The sequence below is a fragment of the Hypanus sabinus genome, chromosome 2 (assembly GCF_030144855.1).
Source record: "Hypanus sabinus isolate sHypSab1 chromosome 2, sHypSab1.hap1, whole genome shotgun sequence".
Taxonomy (NCBI): Eukaryota; Metazoa; Chordata; class Chondrichthyes; order Myliobatiformes; family Dasyatidae; genus Hypanus; species Hypanus sabinus.
The window spans coordinates 208,641,245-208,659,561 of record NC_082707.1 but is presented as its reverse complement, the minus strand read 5'-3'; the positions used below and the strand labels follow the sequence as shown (position 1 = coordinate 208,659,561).

Genomic DNA, 18,317 nt, shown 5'->3' with positions numbered 1-18,317 from the left:
ATCGATCACCCTGATCAAACTGATGAAACAGTCCAGTCCACCTCGATCACCCTGATCAAACTGATCAAACAGCCCAGTGAACATCGATCACCCTGATCAAACTGATCAAACTCCCCAGTCCACCTCGATCGCCCTGATCAAACTGATGAAACAGCCCAGTCCACATCGATTACACTGATCAAACTGATCAAACAGCCCAGTCCACATCGATCACCCTGATCAAACAGCCCAGTCCACATCGATTACACTGATCAAACTGATCAAACAGCCCAGTCCACATCGATTACACTGATCAAACTGATCAAACAGCCCAGTCCACATCGATCACCCTGATCAAACAGCCCAGTCCACATCGATCAAACTGATCAAACAGCCCAGTCCACATCGATGAACCTGATCTAACTGATCAAACAGCCCAGTCCTCATCGATCACCCTGATCAAACTGTGCAAACAGCCCAGTCCACATCGATCATCCTGATCAAACTGATCAAACAGCCCAGTCCTCATCGATCACCCTCATCAAACTGATCAAACAGCCCAGTCCGCATCGATCACCCTGATCAAACTGATCAAACAGCCCAGTCAACATCGATCACCCTGATCAAACTGATCAAACAGCCCAGTTCACATCGATCACCCTCATCAAACTCATCAAACAGCCCAGTCCACATCGATCACCCTGATCAAACAGCCCTGTCTACATCGATTACCCTGATCAAACTGATCAAACAGCCCAGTCCACATCGATCACCCTGATCAAACTGATCAAACAGCCCAGTCCACATCGATTACCCTGATCAAACTGATCAAACTGCCCAGTCCACATCGATCACCCTGATCAAACTGATCAAACAGCCCAGTCCACATCGATCACCCTGATCAAACAGCCCAGTCCACATCGATCACCCTGATCAAACTGATCAAAAAGCCCAGTCCTCATCGATCACCCTGATGAAACTGATCAAATTCCCCAGTCCACATCGATCACCCTGATCAAACTGATCAAACAGCCCAGTCCACATTGATCATCCTGATTAAACAGTCCAGTCCACATCGATCAAACTGATCAAACTGATGAAACAGCCCAGTCCACATCGATCACCCTGATCAAACTGATCAGACAGCCCAGTCCACATCGATCACCCTGATCAAACTGATCAAACAGCCCAGTCCACATCGATCACCCTGATCAAACGGATCAAACAGCCCAGTCCACATCGATCACCCTGATCAAACGGATCAAACAGCCCAGTCCACATCGATCACCCTGATCAAACTGATGAAACAGCCCAGTCCACCTCGATCACCCTGATCAAACTGATCAAACAGCCCAGTGAACATCGATCACCCTGATCAAACTGATCAAACTCCCCAGTCCACCTCGATCGCCCTGATCAAACTGATGAAACAGCCCAGTCCACATCGATTACACTGATCAAACTGATCAAACAGCCCAGTCCACATCGATCACCCTGATCAAACAGCCCAGTCCACATCGATTACACTGATCAAACTGATCAAACAGCCCAGTCCACATCGATTACACTGATCAAACTGATCAAACAGCCCAGTCCACATCGATCACCCTGATCAAACAGCCCAGTCCACATCGATCAAACTGATCAAACAGCCCAGTCCACATCGATGAACCTGATCTAACTGATCAAACAGCCCAGTCCTCATCGATCACCCTGATCAAACTGTGCAAACAGCCCAGTCCACATCGATCATCCTGATCAAACTGATCAAGCAGCCCAGTCCTCATCGATCACCCTCATCAAACTGATCAAACAGCCCAGTCCGCATCGATCACCCTGATCAAACTGATCAAACAGCCCAGTCAACATCGATCACCCTGATCAAACTGATCAAACAGCCCAGTTCACATCGATCACCCTCATCAAACTCATCAAACAGCCCAGTCCACATCGATCACCCTGATCAAACTGCCCAGTCCACATCGATCACCCTGATCAAACAGCCCAGTCCACATCGATCAAACTGATCAAACAGCCCAGTCCACATCGATTACCCTGATCAAACTGATCAAACAGCCCAGTCCACATCGATCACCCTGATCAAACTGATCAAACAGCCCAGTCCACATCGATTACCCTGATCAAACTGATGAAACTGCCCAGTCCACATCGATCACCCTGATCAAACTGATCAAACAGCCCAGTCCACATCGATCACCCTGATCAAACTGATCAAACAGCCCAGTCCACATCGATCACCCTGATCAAACAGCCCAGTCCACATCGATCACCCTGATCAAACTGATCAAAAAGCCCAGTCCTCATCGATCACCCTGATGAAACTGATCAAATTCCCCAGTCCACATCGATCACCCTGATCAAACTGATCAAACAGCCCAGTCCACATTGATCACCCTGATTAAACAGCCCAGTCCACATCGATCAAACTGATCAAACTGATGAAACAGCCCAGTCCACATCGATCACCCTGATCAAACTGATCAGACAGCCCAGTCCACATCGATCACCCTGATCAAACTGATCAAACAGCCCAGTCCACATCGATCATCCTGATCAAACTGATGAAACAACCCAGTCCTCATAGATCACCCTGATCAAACTTATCAAACTCCACAGTCCACATCGATCATCCTGATCAAACTGATGAAACAGCCCAGTCCACATCGATCACCCTGATCAAACTGATTGAACAGTCCAGTCCACATCGATCAAACTGATCAAACAGCCCAGTCCACATTGATCACCCTGATCAAACTGATCAAACAGCCAGGTCCATATCGATCAAACAGATGAAACAGTCCAGTCCACATCGATCACCCTGATCAAACAGATCAAACTGCCCAGTCCACATCGATCACCCTGATCAAACAGCCCAGTCCACATCGATCACCCTGATCAAACTGATCAAACAGCCCAGTCCACATTGATCACCCTGATCAAACAGATCAAACTGCCCAGTCCACATCGATCACCCTGATCAAACTGATCAAACAGCCCAGTCCGCATCGATCACCCTCATCAAACTGATCAAACAGCCCAGTCCACATCGATCACCCTGATCAAACTGATCAAACAGCCCAGTTCACATCGATCACCCTCATCAAACTCATCAAACAGCCCAGTCCATATCGAACACCCTGATCAAACAGCCCAGTCTACATCGATTACCCTGATCAAACTGATCAAACAGCCCAGTCCACATCGATCACCCTGATCAAACTGATGAAACAGCCCAGTCCACATCGATCACCCTGATCAAACTGATCAGACAGCCCAGTCCACATCGATCACCCTGATCAAACTGATGAAACAACCCAGTCCTCACAGATCACCCTGATCAAACTGATCAAACTCCCCAGTCCACATCGATCATCCTGATCAAACTGATGAAACAGCCCAGTCCACATCGATCACCCTGATCAAACTGATCAAACAGCCCAGTCCACATTGCTCACCCTGATCAAACTGATTGAACAGTCCAGTCCACATCGATCAAACTGATCAAACAGCCCAGTCCACATTGATCACCCTGATCAAACTGATCAAACAGCCCAGTCCATATCGATCAAACAGATGAAACAGCCCAGTCCACATCGATCACCCTGATCAAACAGATCAAACTGTCCAGTCCACATCGATCACCCTGATCAAACAGCCCAGTCCACATCGATCACCCTGATCAAACTGATCAAACAGCCCAGTCCACATCGATCACCCTGATCAAACAGATCAAACTGCCCAGTCCACATTGATCACCCTGATCAAACAGATCAAACTGCCCAGTCCACATCGATCACCCTGATCAAACAGCCCAGTCCACATCGATCACCCTGATCAAACTGATCAAACAGCCCAGTCCGCATCGATCACCCTCATCAAACTGATCAAACAGCCCAGTCCACATCGATCACCCTGATCAAACTGATCAAACAGCCCAGTTCACATCGATCACCCTGATCAAACTGATCAAACAGCCCAGTCCACATCGATCATCCTGATCAAACTGATCAAACAGCCCAGTCCACATCGATCAAACTGATCAAACAGCCCAGTCCACCTCGATCGCCCTGATCAAACTGATCAAACAGCCCAGTACACATCGATCACCCTGATCATACTGATCAAACAGCCCAGTCCACATCGATCATCCTGATCAAACTGATCAAACAGCCCAGTACACATCGATCATCCTGATCAAACTGATCAAACAGCCCAGTCCACATCGATCACCCTGATCAAACTGATCAGTCCTCATCGATCAGCCTGATCAAACAGCCCATTCCACATCGATTGCCCTGATCAATTCATTTAAATACCCCATTCCCTATTGATTGCCCTGATCAAACGACTCAGAAACAGTTTAAAAAGCGTATCCAGATCGAGGGACATATTTAACTCACACACAAAATGCTGGAGGAACTCAGCAGTCTAGGCATCATCTAGGAAATGAGTACAATTGATGTTTTTGACCAACTTTGCATTCAGCTCTCCAGTCCAGATTCTGGTCTTTGATGAGTCAGCTGAGAGTACACTGAAGTTCCGAGGGACTGTTGAAGCAGTCGAAGATCGTGTACTAGTAATGAATCGAGGTCCTGCTCACCTCTATGTTAGATTATAAAAATCCAGCTCTGGCAATTGAGATCATATTTTGGCATAAAAGATGGAATTTCATTCATCATAGTTCCTCACCACGGGGTGAGGCTCCCTTAATATATCCTTTCCTCAGTGCTATTTACAAACTTTATTTTCTACTTTTGGATTACTGTATCGGGAATGGCTCTTCTGAGTGTAAATTGACTTTGGATTACACTGAGCAAAGAACGGTACCGCACAGCAAGTGTCCTTTCAGCCCACAATGTTATCCCAAACTAATTAAATTAGTAATCAATAGCCAATTAAAGTAATTCTTTCTGCCTGCCCACACAATGTCCATACAGGAGGTAGAGAGGAGATGTCAGGGGTAAGTTGTTTATTCAGAAGGTGGTGAGTGCGTGGAATGGGCTGCCGGTGGCGGTGATGGAGGCGGAAATGATAGAGTCTTTTAAGAGACTCCTGGATAGGTACATGGAGCTTAGGAAAATAGAGGGCTATAGGTAAAGCCTAGGTAGTTGTAAGGTAGGGACATGTTTGGCACAGCTTTGTGGGCTGAAGGGCCTGATTTGTGCTGTAGGTTTTCTATTTTTCTAGGCTGAGTCCTTGCACCGACTCTTTTCACCATCTTCTTCAGCATGATGCTCGAAAGAACCACAGAAGACCTTGATGATGCGGACGGTGTCTACATCCGATACAGCACCGATGGCAGCCTGTTCAACCTGAGGCGACTACAGTCCCACACCAAGACATTGGAGTAACTCATCTGAGAGCTCCTCTTTGCCGACGATGCTGCCCTTGTTGCCCACACAGAGACAGCCCTGCAGCGTACAACATCCTGCTTTGCAGAGGCTGCCGAGCTCTTCAGACTGGAAGTCAGCTTGAAGAAGACAGAAGTTCTCCATCCGCACGCACCTCAGGAAGATGACCACCCTCCCCGCATCACCATCGGCAAGGCAGAGCTGAAGACAGCCCACCAGTTCAGCTACCTGGGGTGCACCATCTCATCAGATGCCAAGATCGACAAAGAGATTGACAACAGACTGGCAAAGGCAAACCGTGCATTCGGCAGGCTGTATAAAGAGTCTGGAACAACAGGCATCAGAAGAAAGGCTCAAAGATCGGCATGTGCTGAGCCGTTGTACTGACCACCCTCCTGTACGGCTCTGAGTCGTGGGTCACCTACCGTCACCAACACTGAAGTCCTCGAACAGGCGGAGGTCACCAGCATCGAGGCCGTGCTGTTGAAGATGCAGCTGCACTGGGCAGGGCCCGTCTCCAGGATGGAGGATCATTGCCTGCTCGTGATTGTGCTGTATGGTGAACTCTCCACTGACCACCGTGACAGGGGAGCACCGAAGACGAGGTACAAGGACTCTCTGAAGAAATCCCTTGGTACCTGTCACATTGACCATCGTCAGTGGTCTACTCTAGCCTCCAATCGCGAGGTCTGGCGACACACCATTCACCAGTTTGTCTCCTCCTTCGAGAACGCATGTGGGGCTGGCCTTGAGAACGAAAGGAGAAGGAGGAAGAACGGTGACACAGCGGCACCAAACCCAGAACAGATCTTCCCTTGCAGCCGCTGCAGCCGGGTCTGCCTGTCCCGTATTGTCCTCGTCAGCCACCAGCGAGCCTGCAGCAGACGTTGGCAGACCCCTTCCTAAATCTTTGTTTGCGAAGCCAAGCCATGATGATGTTTCTATATCCCTCCATTTTCCTCACCTCCATGTGCCTATCTAAATGCCTCCTAAAAGTCCCTGTTGTATCAGCTTCTACCACCACCACAGGCAACTCATTCTAGGCAACTATCACTCTGTGTCAAAATAATTTCAACTTGAGGAAAAGATGCTGTCTGTCTACCCTATCTATGCCTTTCATAATCTTATAAACGTCTATCAGATTTCCCCCTCAGCCTCTGCTCTGGAGAAAACAACACAAGTTTGTCCAGCCTCTATTATAATGAGATTGTAGACCTATGTCCCTCAGAGTTCACCCCTTATCCATTTGCAGAGGGAATCATTGATTGCATAAGTAGGGTTGTGAGAAGGAACTTGAATTTCCTTGCTTTTGGAGGGGCTCTTTATACAATGCCTATTAAATACAGGTTAAATAATCTTAATGGTTATCAGGGTGTCTGTTACGTAGCCCCTCCTCTAACCAGTCCCAATACAGATCTTAGATCTTGGAACTCTGGCTTTTGGGATAGTTGAAGACTTGCTGAGCTCCTGATGCACATCTACTGCCACTATCCGCTAACTTAGCATAGATGATTGAACCTCAGACTAATGTATTCTATATAGTTAATGTTCTGTGTGCAGTGTGAAAAGATTTCGCTTTTCATTAACATGCTGTTACTTTTTGGAATTATAGTCTTAATATTATATTAGCAGCTCAAAAATTGATAGTTTCCATTACATATCCTTGTAAATGATGGAACTTCCAACTTTTTGAATAAATTTTTAACAATGTGCACATTTTTCTTGAAGCATGTTGATTCCTGGCAACACTGCTGGTGTGGCAAAGCAGTTTCTCCGTTGCACCTTTCATCAGCTAGCTCCCAACAGTATTCTTCCTCAGCTATTTCAAAGCAACATCAAAGGTATTATTTTTCCAAATATGAATTGCAAAATGTTAACAATAATATTTTGGTAATAAATACTAACATTTACTGTTCATTAAGCTTAGAAATAATCACAGGTTTCACATTTTAATGCTTTCTTTATGCATTACTTCTATAATTTAACTCTTACTTGGATATAAATTATACACTCATGTCATTTAATAATGTAGTCATTGTAATTTGTCATTTTTAAATTATTATGTATTGCAATGTACCGATGCTGCAAACTAATAAAATTCATGACATATGCCAGCGATATTAAACCTGATTCTGATTTTGATTTAGATGGAAGCTTCCTTCGAACTTTGGCCTCGTCTTTGATGGACTTCAATGAGTTGAGTTCAGTGGCAGCATTGAATCAGCTCCTGGAGGTAATGCATGACATAGAAAGAACTTGCTCAATAGCATTTTTAAATAATGTTCTGCAATAGAAATAAATGTGATCCATTTATCTAGTTATGATGGAGTTGCATAAAACTCGAGTTCAGCCACTTAAGACCATAAGCTATAGGAGCAGAATTAGGCCATTTGGCCCATCGAGTCTGCTCCACCATTTCATCATAGCAATTCCAATTTTCCTCTCAGCCCTAATCTCCTCCTTTCCACCGCCAGTTTCCCTTCATACCCTGACCAATCAAGAATCTGTCAACCTCTGCCTTAAATATACATAAAGACTTGGCCTCCATAGCTGCTTGTGGCAACAAGCTCCACAGATTTACCACTTGGAGTATTGCATACTGTTCTGTTACCCTGTTATAGGAAGGATGTCGAGGCTTTGGAAAGGGTGCAGCCTGGATAAGAGAGCATGTGCTATAATGAGACATTAGACAAACTTGGGTTATTTTCTCTGGAGAAGCAGAGGCTGAGGGGAGATCTGATAGAGGTTTATAAGATTATGAGAGCCACAGGTTGAGTCAGAGACAGCATCTTTTTCCCAGGGTTGAAATGTCTAGTACCAAAGGGCGTGCATTTAAGGCAAGAAGGGTTAATTTCAAACGAGATGTGAAGGACAGGATTTTTTTAACACAGAGTGGGTGGGTGCCTGAATTGCACTGCCTGGGGTGGTGGTAAAGGCAGAGACATTTGGGACTTTTAAGAGATGGTTAGATAGGCACATCAATGTGAGGAAAATGGAAGGATTGTGCACGCAGAAAGGATTAGTTTAGTTCACAGTTTGATTATTAATCTAACTGGTTCAGCACAGCATTGTGGGCAAAGAGGCGTGTTCCTGTACTCTTCTATTTTTTTAGAATATTATTGCAAGCTAAATATGGAAAATATTAATTAAGCATCTTAACTTTTTGTGTTGTTACTTTGTGATGCAAACACGACACAGGGTTTAAACAACAAGAAGAATTTACCAGCAGGGGGAGCCATGCTTCGCTGTTTGGATAACATAGCTACTTACATGGAAGCTTTACCAATGGATTTACCAAACAATCTGTGGACTACAATCTGCAATCACTTTCAAACATTTCTGGCCAAGCTGCCATGCATATTGCCTCTGAAGGTAGGAATAATTTTGGGATTGGTTGCCATTCAGGAGAAATAACAAGTGTACTTCAGAAACATGAGAGATTTTGCAGATGCTGGAAATCCAGAGCACACAAAATGCTGGAGGAACTTAACTGGTCAGGGCACCATCAGTGGAAGTGAATGAGCAGTCGACATTTCACTCAGCCCAAAACTTTGACAGTTTATTCATCTGCATAGATGCTGCCTGACATGCTGAGTTCCTACAGCATTTTGAGTGCCCTGCTCCAGATAAGCATGTTCTTGGTTGCATATTTTCAAACTTTATATTGGACATCTGTGCATGTGATGATGCCATTAATGTGTGTGGTGATAGAAACTGAATATGGAGATTTTGACCCATAACTCACTCACATTCAAACATGGAGCAGACTGTACAAGTTGAGAAATGTATGCAGTTTCAGCGTCTCTGTTGGAACAGCTATTTTATCATATCTTCTTCTTTCTCCTTAAGCCCGTCACATCTACTGGGGCACACACTACTGACAGTAGCTTGCCAGAATCCTCTGTGCTGGGCTCAATCCTCCCATGTGTTGCCCATCTTCTTGGTGTATCCTTCCTCGCCCTGCGATGAGGCCTTTGGAGCTTCTGTAGCTCTGGGTTTTTATGACCATGGCAGAGTTACTTTATCATCTCTGAGTACCCTAAACTGACTCTGCATCTTATTAAAGTATAGAGAGGAGCAAGGCCCCTGATCACTGTCACTTCTGCTCACGCACAACATGGTGTTGGGAAATGTGTGGATAGTTGGGGTGGTGATAGTGCTATACAGAGGAGACCCTGTTAAAGACCAGCAGTCTACCCTTTAGCCCCCGATTTCCTGTTCTCTCTCTCTCCGTTTAAAAAATTCTCTATCCAAGGAGGCAGTGGAGACTTAGGCACTTCATTCCTGACAGAAATCTTATCGATTTTTAGTATGTAAAGGAAACTAATATGGCAGGGGGATTGGAATCAGTATGACTGAGCTGAGGATGAGCCAGGAGGTTTACAAGTAGATGATGGATGTAACATGAGTGTAAGGAAGGACAAGCCAATGATTGGCTTCAAATGCAGACAGAGCAGAGTTAAATTGTACCACAGAGGCAAAATTCAAAAGGGCAAAGAATGCAGGACTGAAGATGGTGTATTTAAATGCGCATAGCATTCAGAATAAGGTGGATGAACTTGTGTCGCAATTAGAGGGTGGTCGGTATGACATTGTTGGCTTTACTGAGTCGTGGCTGAAAGAAGGCCGTAGTTCAGAGCTTAACATCACAGGATATACTTTGTATCGAAAGGACAGGCAGGAAGGCATTGGTGATGGTGTGGTTCTGTTGCTAAGAGATGGAATTACATCTCCAGTAAGAGGTGAAATAGGATTAGAGAATGTTGAATTTTTGTGGGCTGAGTTAAGAAACTGCAAGGGTTATAAAATCATTATGGGAATCATAGATAGGCCTCCAAATACGAACCATGATGTGGGGTTGAGATTGCAAAGGAAGCTGGAAAAGGCATTTAGTAAGGGTAATGGCACAATTGTAATGGGGAACTTCAATATGCAAGGGGATTTCGAAAATCAGGTTGGTGTCAGATCGCAAGAGAGGGAATTTGTTGAATGCCTATGGGATGACCTTTTAGGCCTTTGACAAGGTTCCACACAGAAGGTTAGTTAGGAAGGTTCAATCGTTAGGTATTAATATTGAAGTAGTAAAATGGATTCAACAGTAGCTGGATGGGAGATGCCAGAGAGTAGTGGTGGATAACTATTTGTCAGGTTGGAGGCTGGTGACTAGTGGTGTGCCTGAGGGATCTGTACTGGGTCCAATGTTGTTTGTCATATACATTAATGATCTGGATGATGGGGTGGTAAATTGGATTAGTAAGTATGTAGATAATACTAAGATAGGTGGCGTTGTGGATAATGAAGTAGATTTTCAAAGCTTGCAGAGAGATTTAGGCCAGTTAGAAGAGTAGGCTGAAAGATGGCGGATGGAGTTTAATGCTGATAAGTGTGAAGTGCTACATTTTGGTAGGACTAATCAAAATAGAACATACATGGTAAATGGTAGGGCATTGGAGAATGCAGTAGAACAGAGTGATCTAGGAATAATGGTGCAAAGTTCCCTGAAGGTAGAATCTCATGTGGATCGGGTGGTGAAGAAAGCTTTTGGTATGCTGGCCTTTATAAATCAGAGCATTGAGTATAGGAGTTGGGATGTAATGTTAAAATTGTACAAGGCATTGGTAAGGCCAAATTTGGAGTATTGTGTACAGTTCTGGTCACTGAATTATAGGAAAGATGTCAACAAAATAGAGAGAGTACAGAGAAGATTTACTAGAATGTTACCTGGGTTTCAGCGCCTAAGTTACAGAAAAAGGCTGAACAAGTTAGGTCTTTATTCTTTGGAGCGTAGAAGGTTGAGGGGGGGGCTTGATAGAGGTATTTAAAATTACGAGGGGGATAGATAGAGTTGACGTGGATAGGCTTTTTCCATTGAGAGTAGGGGAGATTCAAACAAGAGGACATGAGTTGAGAGTTAGGGGGAAAAAGTTTAGGGGTAACACGAGGGGGAACTTCTTTACTCAGAGAGTGGTAGCTGTGTGGAACGAGCTTCCAGTAGAAGTGATAGAGGCAGGTTCAATATTGTCATTTAAAAAAAAATTGGTTAGGTATATGGACAGGAAAGGAATGGAGGGTTATGGGCTGAGTGCAGGTAGGTGGGAGTAAGCATTTGGCACGGACTAGAAGGGCCGAGATGGCCCGTTTCCGTGCTGTAATTGTTATATGATTATATGGTTATATGTGCTTGAGTCCACTTGGGGAAAGGCTATCTTAGATTGGGTATTGTGTAATAACCCAGATCTTAGGGAGCTTAATGTAAAGGAACCCTTAGGAGGCAGTGATCATAATGTGATTGAATTCATACTACAATTTGAGAGGGAGAAACACAAGACACATGTATCAGTATTGTAATGGAATAAAGGGAATTACAGAGGCAAGAGAGGTGAGCTTACCCAGGTTGATTGGAGGAGGATACTGGCACAGATGACAGCAGAGCAGAAGTTTCTGCGAATAGTTCACAAGGCAAAGGATAGACATGTCCCATAGAAGAAGGTGTTGTCAAATGGCAGGTGTAGGCAATTGTGGCTGACAAGGGAAATTAAGGACTGGATAAAAGCCAAGGAAAGGGCATATAGAAACATAGAAAACCTACAGCACAATACAGGCCCTTTGGCCCACAAAGCTGTGCCGAACATGTAGTTACTTTAGAGATTACCTAGGGTTAGCCCTCTATATTTCTGAGCTCCATGTACTTGTCCAGGAGTCTCTTCAAGAACCCTATTGTATGCATCACCATTGCCTGCAGCCCATTCCACACACTCGCCATAAAAAAACTTACCACTGACATCTCCTCTGTACCTACTTCTAAGCACCTTAAAACTGTGCACTCTTGTGCTATCCATTTCAGCCCTGGGAAAAAGTCTCTGACTATCCACATGATCAATGCCTCACATCATCTTATTCACCTCTATCAGATCACCTCTCATCCTCTGTCACTCCAAGGAAAAAAGGCTGTTCACTCAACCTATACTCATAAGGCATGCTCCCCAATCCAGACAACATCCTTGTAAATCTCCACTGCACCCTTTCTATAGTTTCCACATCCTTCCTATAGTGAGGCGACCAGAACTGAGCACAGTACTCCAAGTGGGGTCTGACCAGGGTCCTATATAGCTGCAACATTACCTCTCGGCTCCTAAATTCAATTCTGCAATTGATGAAGGCCAATACATCGTACGCCTTCTTAACCACAGAGTCAACCTGTGCAGCTGCTTTGAGCGTCCTATGGACTCAGACCCCAAGATCCCTCTGATCCTCCACACTGCCAAGAGTTTTACCATTAATACTATATTCTGCCATCATATTTGACCTACCAAAATGAACCACTTCACATTTACCTGGGTCGAACTTAATCTGTCACTTCTCAGCCCTGTTTTGCATCCTATCAATGTCCTGCTGTAACCTCTGACAGCCCTCTACACTATGCACAACACCTCCAACCTTTGTGTCATCCGCAAACTTACTAACCCATCTCTCCACTTCCTCATCCTGGTCATTTATAAAAATCATGAAGAGTAAGAGTCCCAGAACAGATCCCTGAGGCACTGCACTGGTGACCGACCTCCATGGAGACTATGACCTGTCTACAACCACACTTTGCCTTCTGTGGGCATGCTAGTTCCGGATCCGCTAAGTAATGTCCCCTTGGATCCCATGCCTCCTTACTTTCTTAATAAGCCTTGCATAGGGTACCTTATCAAATGCCTTGCTGAAATCCATATACACTACATCTACTGCTCTGCCTTCATCAATGTGTTTAGTCACATCCTTAAAAAATTCAATCAGGCTTGTAAGGCATGACCTGCCCTTGACAAAGCCATGCTGACAATTCCTAATCATATTATAGCTCTCCAAATATTCATAAATCTTGCTTCTCAGGATCATCTCCATCAACTTATCAACCACTGAGGTAAGACTCACTGGTCTACAATTTCTTAGACTATCTCTACTCCCTTTCTTGAATAAAGGAACAACATCCGCAAACCTCCAATCCTCCAGAACCTCCCCCGTCCCCATTGATGATGCAAAGGTCATTGCCAGAGGCTTAGCAATCTCCTCCCTCGCCTTCCACAGTATCCTGGGGTACATCTTATCTGGTCCCAGTGACTTATCCAACTTGATGCTTTCCAAAAGCTCCAGCACACCCTCTTCCTTAATATCTACATGCTCAAGCTTTTCAGTCTTGATTTTTCAGTCTGAAATAATGTGTAACCCCCTAGGTCGCCTCAGGCTCGCTCAGCTCGTTCTCGTCTAGGGGGAGCAGCCTTCAGCCCCGCCAAACTGGGTAATCAGCTGGTGTGGATGCTGTGTGATGTCCCCGCCTCACCCAAAAACAGACAGTACACCATATGCGATTAAATGAGTACAATTTATAAAGGTTACTATAACTAAGTGATTAATAACGATACAGTATATATGAAGAGAAAATTAAAGAAAAGGCGCCAAACTTATCAAAGTCCAAACCACTTCGTGCACAGCCGTTGGAGCTCAATTTCTGAAGTCTTCTGGCCACCATTCGATCCCCTCCGAACTCCTCGACTCTCCAAACAGCTCAGGACCCTCCGAGTGGTCAACCAAGCACATCTAGCTTCATCCCCCCCCCCCTCGGAGAATCTCCCGGCCTCGGACCCCCCTTTGGGGTCCGATCCTCGCCCAGCTTACAGCATTGCGTCCTCTCTCTCGACCCCCTCGCGCCGATCTGCCCAAAAGCCCGTCAACAAAAGCTTACAGACTCAGAAGAAAGAACATTAATCCCCATTTGGTTTACAAAGGAATACCATTCTCGTTATCAGTAAATTAGCATTCCTGCTAGTTAACAAAAAGAAGAAACCCTCTTTACACTCTCCCTCAACCAAATAAAAGTCATGTCCTCATGACTACTAAATAACTCCCCACCTTTCCTGCCAACACACCGTAACCCAAGCACAAATAGTGACATCTCCTCCCCACACAGTAACCCTCACGCCCTGTTCCTCAGGCGCTACTTAGGCCAACTATCTGGGAGTTCCCTAACCCTTCTGAGGCCTCCGTACCCCTTCACCTAAACCCTTCAGGCTCGGACACAACTGGGGATACCTTGGGCCCACTACCAACTCCTCTCTCAACCTCTCACTCATGCCCCACACTGCACACAGCTAACCCTCCCCGCTACACCTGACTCAATGGGAGAAGGGCCAAAGGTCTCTTCCTCAATCGAGGGAAAGTCAGCAAAAGGCAGCATGTACCACACATCCAGCGAATCTGTATTCTTCCTCATTCCTGTGATCGGTAGCTGCTGTTTGATCTTCTCCAAACGGAAACACGTGGCCTGCACTGCTCCCGCAGTCTCTTCAGCCTCCTGTTCAGTATTCACTGCACTTCTCTCCAGCTTTTTCTTCCTCATGACTTCTTCCAGATCAACTTTCAGGTTTTGCACTTCATTTGAACTGTCGATGGTCATCTTCAGGTTCCCTTCAAGCCTCCGCTTCTCTCTGCTGAGATTCGTCTGTAATTTCTTCACCTCCGCAAACTCCCCTCTCCGGGTTCTCAGTTTGCTATTACCCTCAGTCAGACAACTTTCTTCATTCTCTCCAACTTGTAAGTCTTCCGAATGGTTCCAGATCACTTTCTCCAGTCTCTCCATCTTCATATCAAACTTGATTCCGTAGAGACAGTCACTCACGAGCTGCGACCTTCGCCAGCCCTGGCACGTGTCCGAAAACACTTTAACTCGGTAGTTCTCAGCTGCTCCTGCAAGGACCTCACTTCATATTCTCCTGAGGCAAATCCAAACACCAAGAGATCATCCACATACACCAAAACTCCAAACGCCTCCACATCCCCTATGGTCTTCCACCTGCCCCGCAGGAAGGTTGCAAGGGCTCCAGATATGCCCTGTGGCATCTTTTCGGACCGAAGACTCCTAGAGAATTTATAACGGCCGTCTTCTCCTTGTTGGCCCCACTCATCGGGATCTGGCAACATCCACTCCTCAGATCCAGCACCTTAAACCACTTCACACCACTCAGACAGGCCATCGCCTCTCTGGCCCTCAGGGCGATATTCTGGTCACTGACAGTGCGCCTCTTCAACGCAATATAATCCACACACACGCTGCCTACGTCTTCCACGGCTGTAGGGGCCAGTCGCCGCAACCCCTCTCTCTCCGAGGTGTCTTCAGCAGTCAACTCACCTCCCTTGTGGTATTTCGCAGCGTCCACGAAGAGGGTCTCACCCTCAGATACTTCCCCCAGGCCGTACCGCCAATGGCTCTTGTTTGAATTCGGTATCGGCCCAATGCTGCTACACACGTCCGCACAAGCAGCTCGAAACCCTGGGTGCATCGACAATGCCTCCAAACAGCGCTCACCCGTCTCCTCCGGGCAGGCTCCCAAGCGCACCAGCAGGATTTTGGTTCTCTCTAGAACAGAAACGCTGCCCGTCTCAACAGGGTCCGGACACATCAGCATTAACGATTCATGAACCTCAGTCTCCTCCACATTTGCATCTAAGAACTCCATTTTCACTGACCAACAACCGTTGTCTGGATAATCACCGACACTGGTACCCCGAATCTCCAGTGTCCTCAATGTTGTCAAGGGTAAATGCTTCCAATAACGGTTATGAAACAAACTGTACAGCAACTTCACCGGCGCCCCGGTGCCGAGGATGGCTTTAACTTGACTTCCATCCATCCGTAACAACACCTGTGCGCATGGCCCCTCTAAGCCTTCAGGAATAGGGTCTGTTCCTTTCGGGAGTTCCTTGGTACATTGCTGGGAACGTGCTCCCCCAGAGACCCCAAGCCGTTCCCCCACTGGGCCTCCTCTAAGTTTCCCGACACCTTTCGAATCAACGGAACAACTGATCCCCTTGACAGATCCCCTTGGCACCACAAGCAATTTATCTGCCCCCCTAGGCAAAAAGGGATACCCTAAAAACTTCCCACCAATCTCCTGCCACGGATATGATAAGCCCCCCAGCTGCGGCATTTGACTTCCAGTCAAACCACACGCATTTTCCCACACTTTCCCAGAACTGGCAGGGTCACTTCGAGGTAATTGCGCCCGACAGTTCTAACAAAGTCACCAGCCCGCCTACTCAAACTTTCAACCCGTCCCTGTCGCTTTTCCTCAGCCAAGCACTGCCACTCACGCAACAACTGAGGGGTCCGCTCCGCCCACGCCTCCACCCCTTTAGGGCTGGACATTATTCCAATAACCGGGCGGAGCTCACCACTGCTGAAACATCCCAACCTGTCACTCCTCAATCTCCAAACAGTACGGACAACCCATGGTCCCACCACCATTTCGTCAGCCAACAGCAGCCACCCCACCCAACACACACACAGCGATAACCAGCAATCGCACACCCACAAAGGCACACCAGCTCTTCGCCGCAGACACAATTTAAAGAGGGTGATCACACAGCTTCCACAGAAATCAATCCCGGACGAGCACCCCACAATGTAACCCCCTAGGTCGCCTCAGGCTCGCTCAGCTCATTCTCGTCTAGGGGGAGCAGCCTTCAGCCCCGCCAAACTGGGTAATCAGCTGGTGTGGATGCTGTGTGATGTCCCCGCCTCACCCAAAAACAGACAGTACACCATATGCGATTAAATGAGTACAATTTATAAAGGTTACTATAACTAAGTGATTAATAACGATACAGTATATATGAAGAGAAAATTAAAGAAAAGGCGCCAAACTTATCAAAGTCCAAACCACTTCGTGCACAGCCGTTGGAGCTCAATTTCTGAAGTCTTCTGGCCACCATTCGATCCCCTCCGAACTCCTCGACTCTCCAAACAGCTCAGGACCCTCCGAGTGGTCAACCAAGCACATCTAGCTTCATCCCCCCCCCCCCTCGGAGAATCTCCCGGCCTCGGACCCCCCTTTGGGGTCCGATCCTCGCCCAGCTTACAGCATTGCGTCCTCTCTCTCGACCCCCTCGCGCCGATCTGCCCAAAAGCCCGTCAACAAAAGCTTACAGACTCAGAAGAAAGAACATTAATCCCCATTTGGTTTACAAAGGAATACCATTCTCGTTATCAGTAAATTAGCATTCCTGCTAGTTAACAAAAAGAAGAAACCCTCTTTACAAATGTATTTAAATAAAATTCAGAACAAATTAGGAGACTACGAGAGTACGATGAAACTGTATTAGTTCCTTATAGTTATCGACAGAGGAATTAATCCAATGTACATGTTCTTAAATGATTGTAAATGAACAAAATCAGCACAGGCAGATATTACAGATAATGGCAAGTGTCAAATCCTTCTGTGAAACTTCTCTAGGTTAAAATAAAAATCAAAAATGATTAAAAATCTCTTGTCTTCTGAAACAGCATCTTTTGGCCCAAATGGATAACATAACACAAGCACACACAACTGACACTATTTAAAAACTGTTAACTTTAAGCACAGTGTAGTGTTAAGTGACCATACAAGTGTAAGTGACTGGCAGCAATTAGAAACTGTTCGGCAATAGTCTTTTGCCCCAATTAAGTGGCACAGTGTCCCAAATAAACAAAGGGAATCGGGCTATTTTCTCAATTAGTTTTTGTTGTTTAAGAGTTGTCCCAAAGTAAGTGGCCCCCTTAATTAACCGATGGCCCTATTGACTGGAATTCACTGTATTTATAAAATATTAGTAGATTATTTGTTATGGTAGGATAAATCATACTTATTTGGATGTAGTAACATTTTCAAGATGTACCTCTCAGTTACCAACAAAATAAACGCCCAAATTCATGACAAGTTGTGATGCATTCATTTCTGTTGCAGTGTTGCTTGGATTCCAGTTTGGCAATCATGATCTGTCTTCTAAAGATACCTACTTCAAGTGCAACACGGGTAAGGCAAAGGGATTTTTATTCCATTATTTGTTAATTTAATTTAGTTTTGTTCCTTTGTTACTTTGTTTTTGTCAATCTTCAGTAGGACTGACTTATAGATTGTGGTTAATATAAAACAATAAACAGTACAGTCC

General features: G+C 45.6%; 1 protein-coding gene across 1 annotated transcript in view; it reads left to right on the top strand.

Annotated features, from left to right (window-relative positions):
* The window catches only part of LOC132390105 (protein unc-79 homolog), a 625,175-nt gene that overhangs the window by 285,450 nt on the left and 321,408 nt on the right, over positions 1–18,317 (top strand). Inside the window, exons 36-39 of the mRNA XM_059962702.1 lie at positions 7,080–7,192; positions 7,499–7,584; positions 8,550–8,723; positions 18,113–18,181. Of these exons, the coding sequence (XP_059818685.1) occupies positions 7,080–7,192; positions 7,499–7,584; positions 8,550–8,723; positions 18,113–18,181 (442 nt within the window). The remainder of the gene's footprint in view (positions 1–7,079; positions 7,193–7,498; positions 7,585–8,549; positions 8,724–18,112; positions 18,182–18,317) is intronic.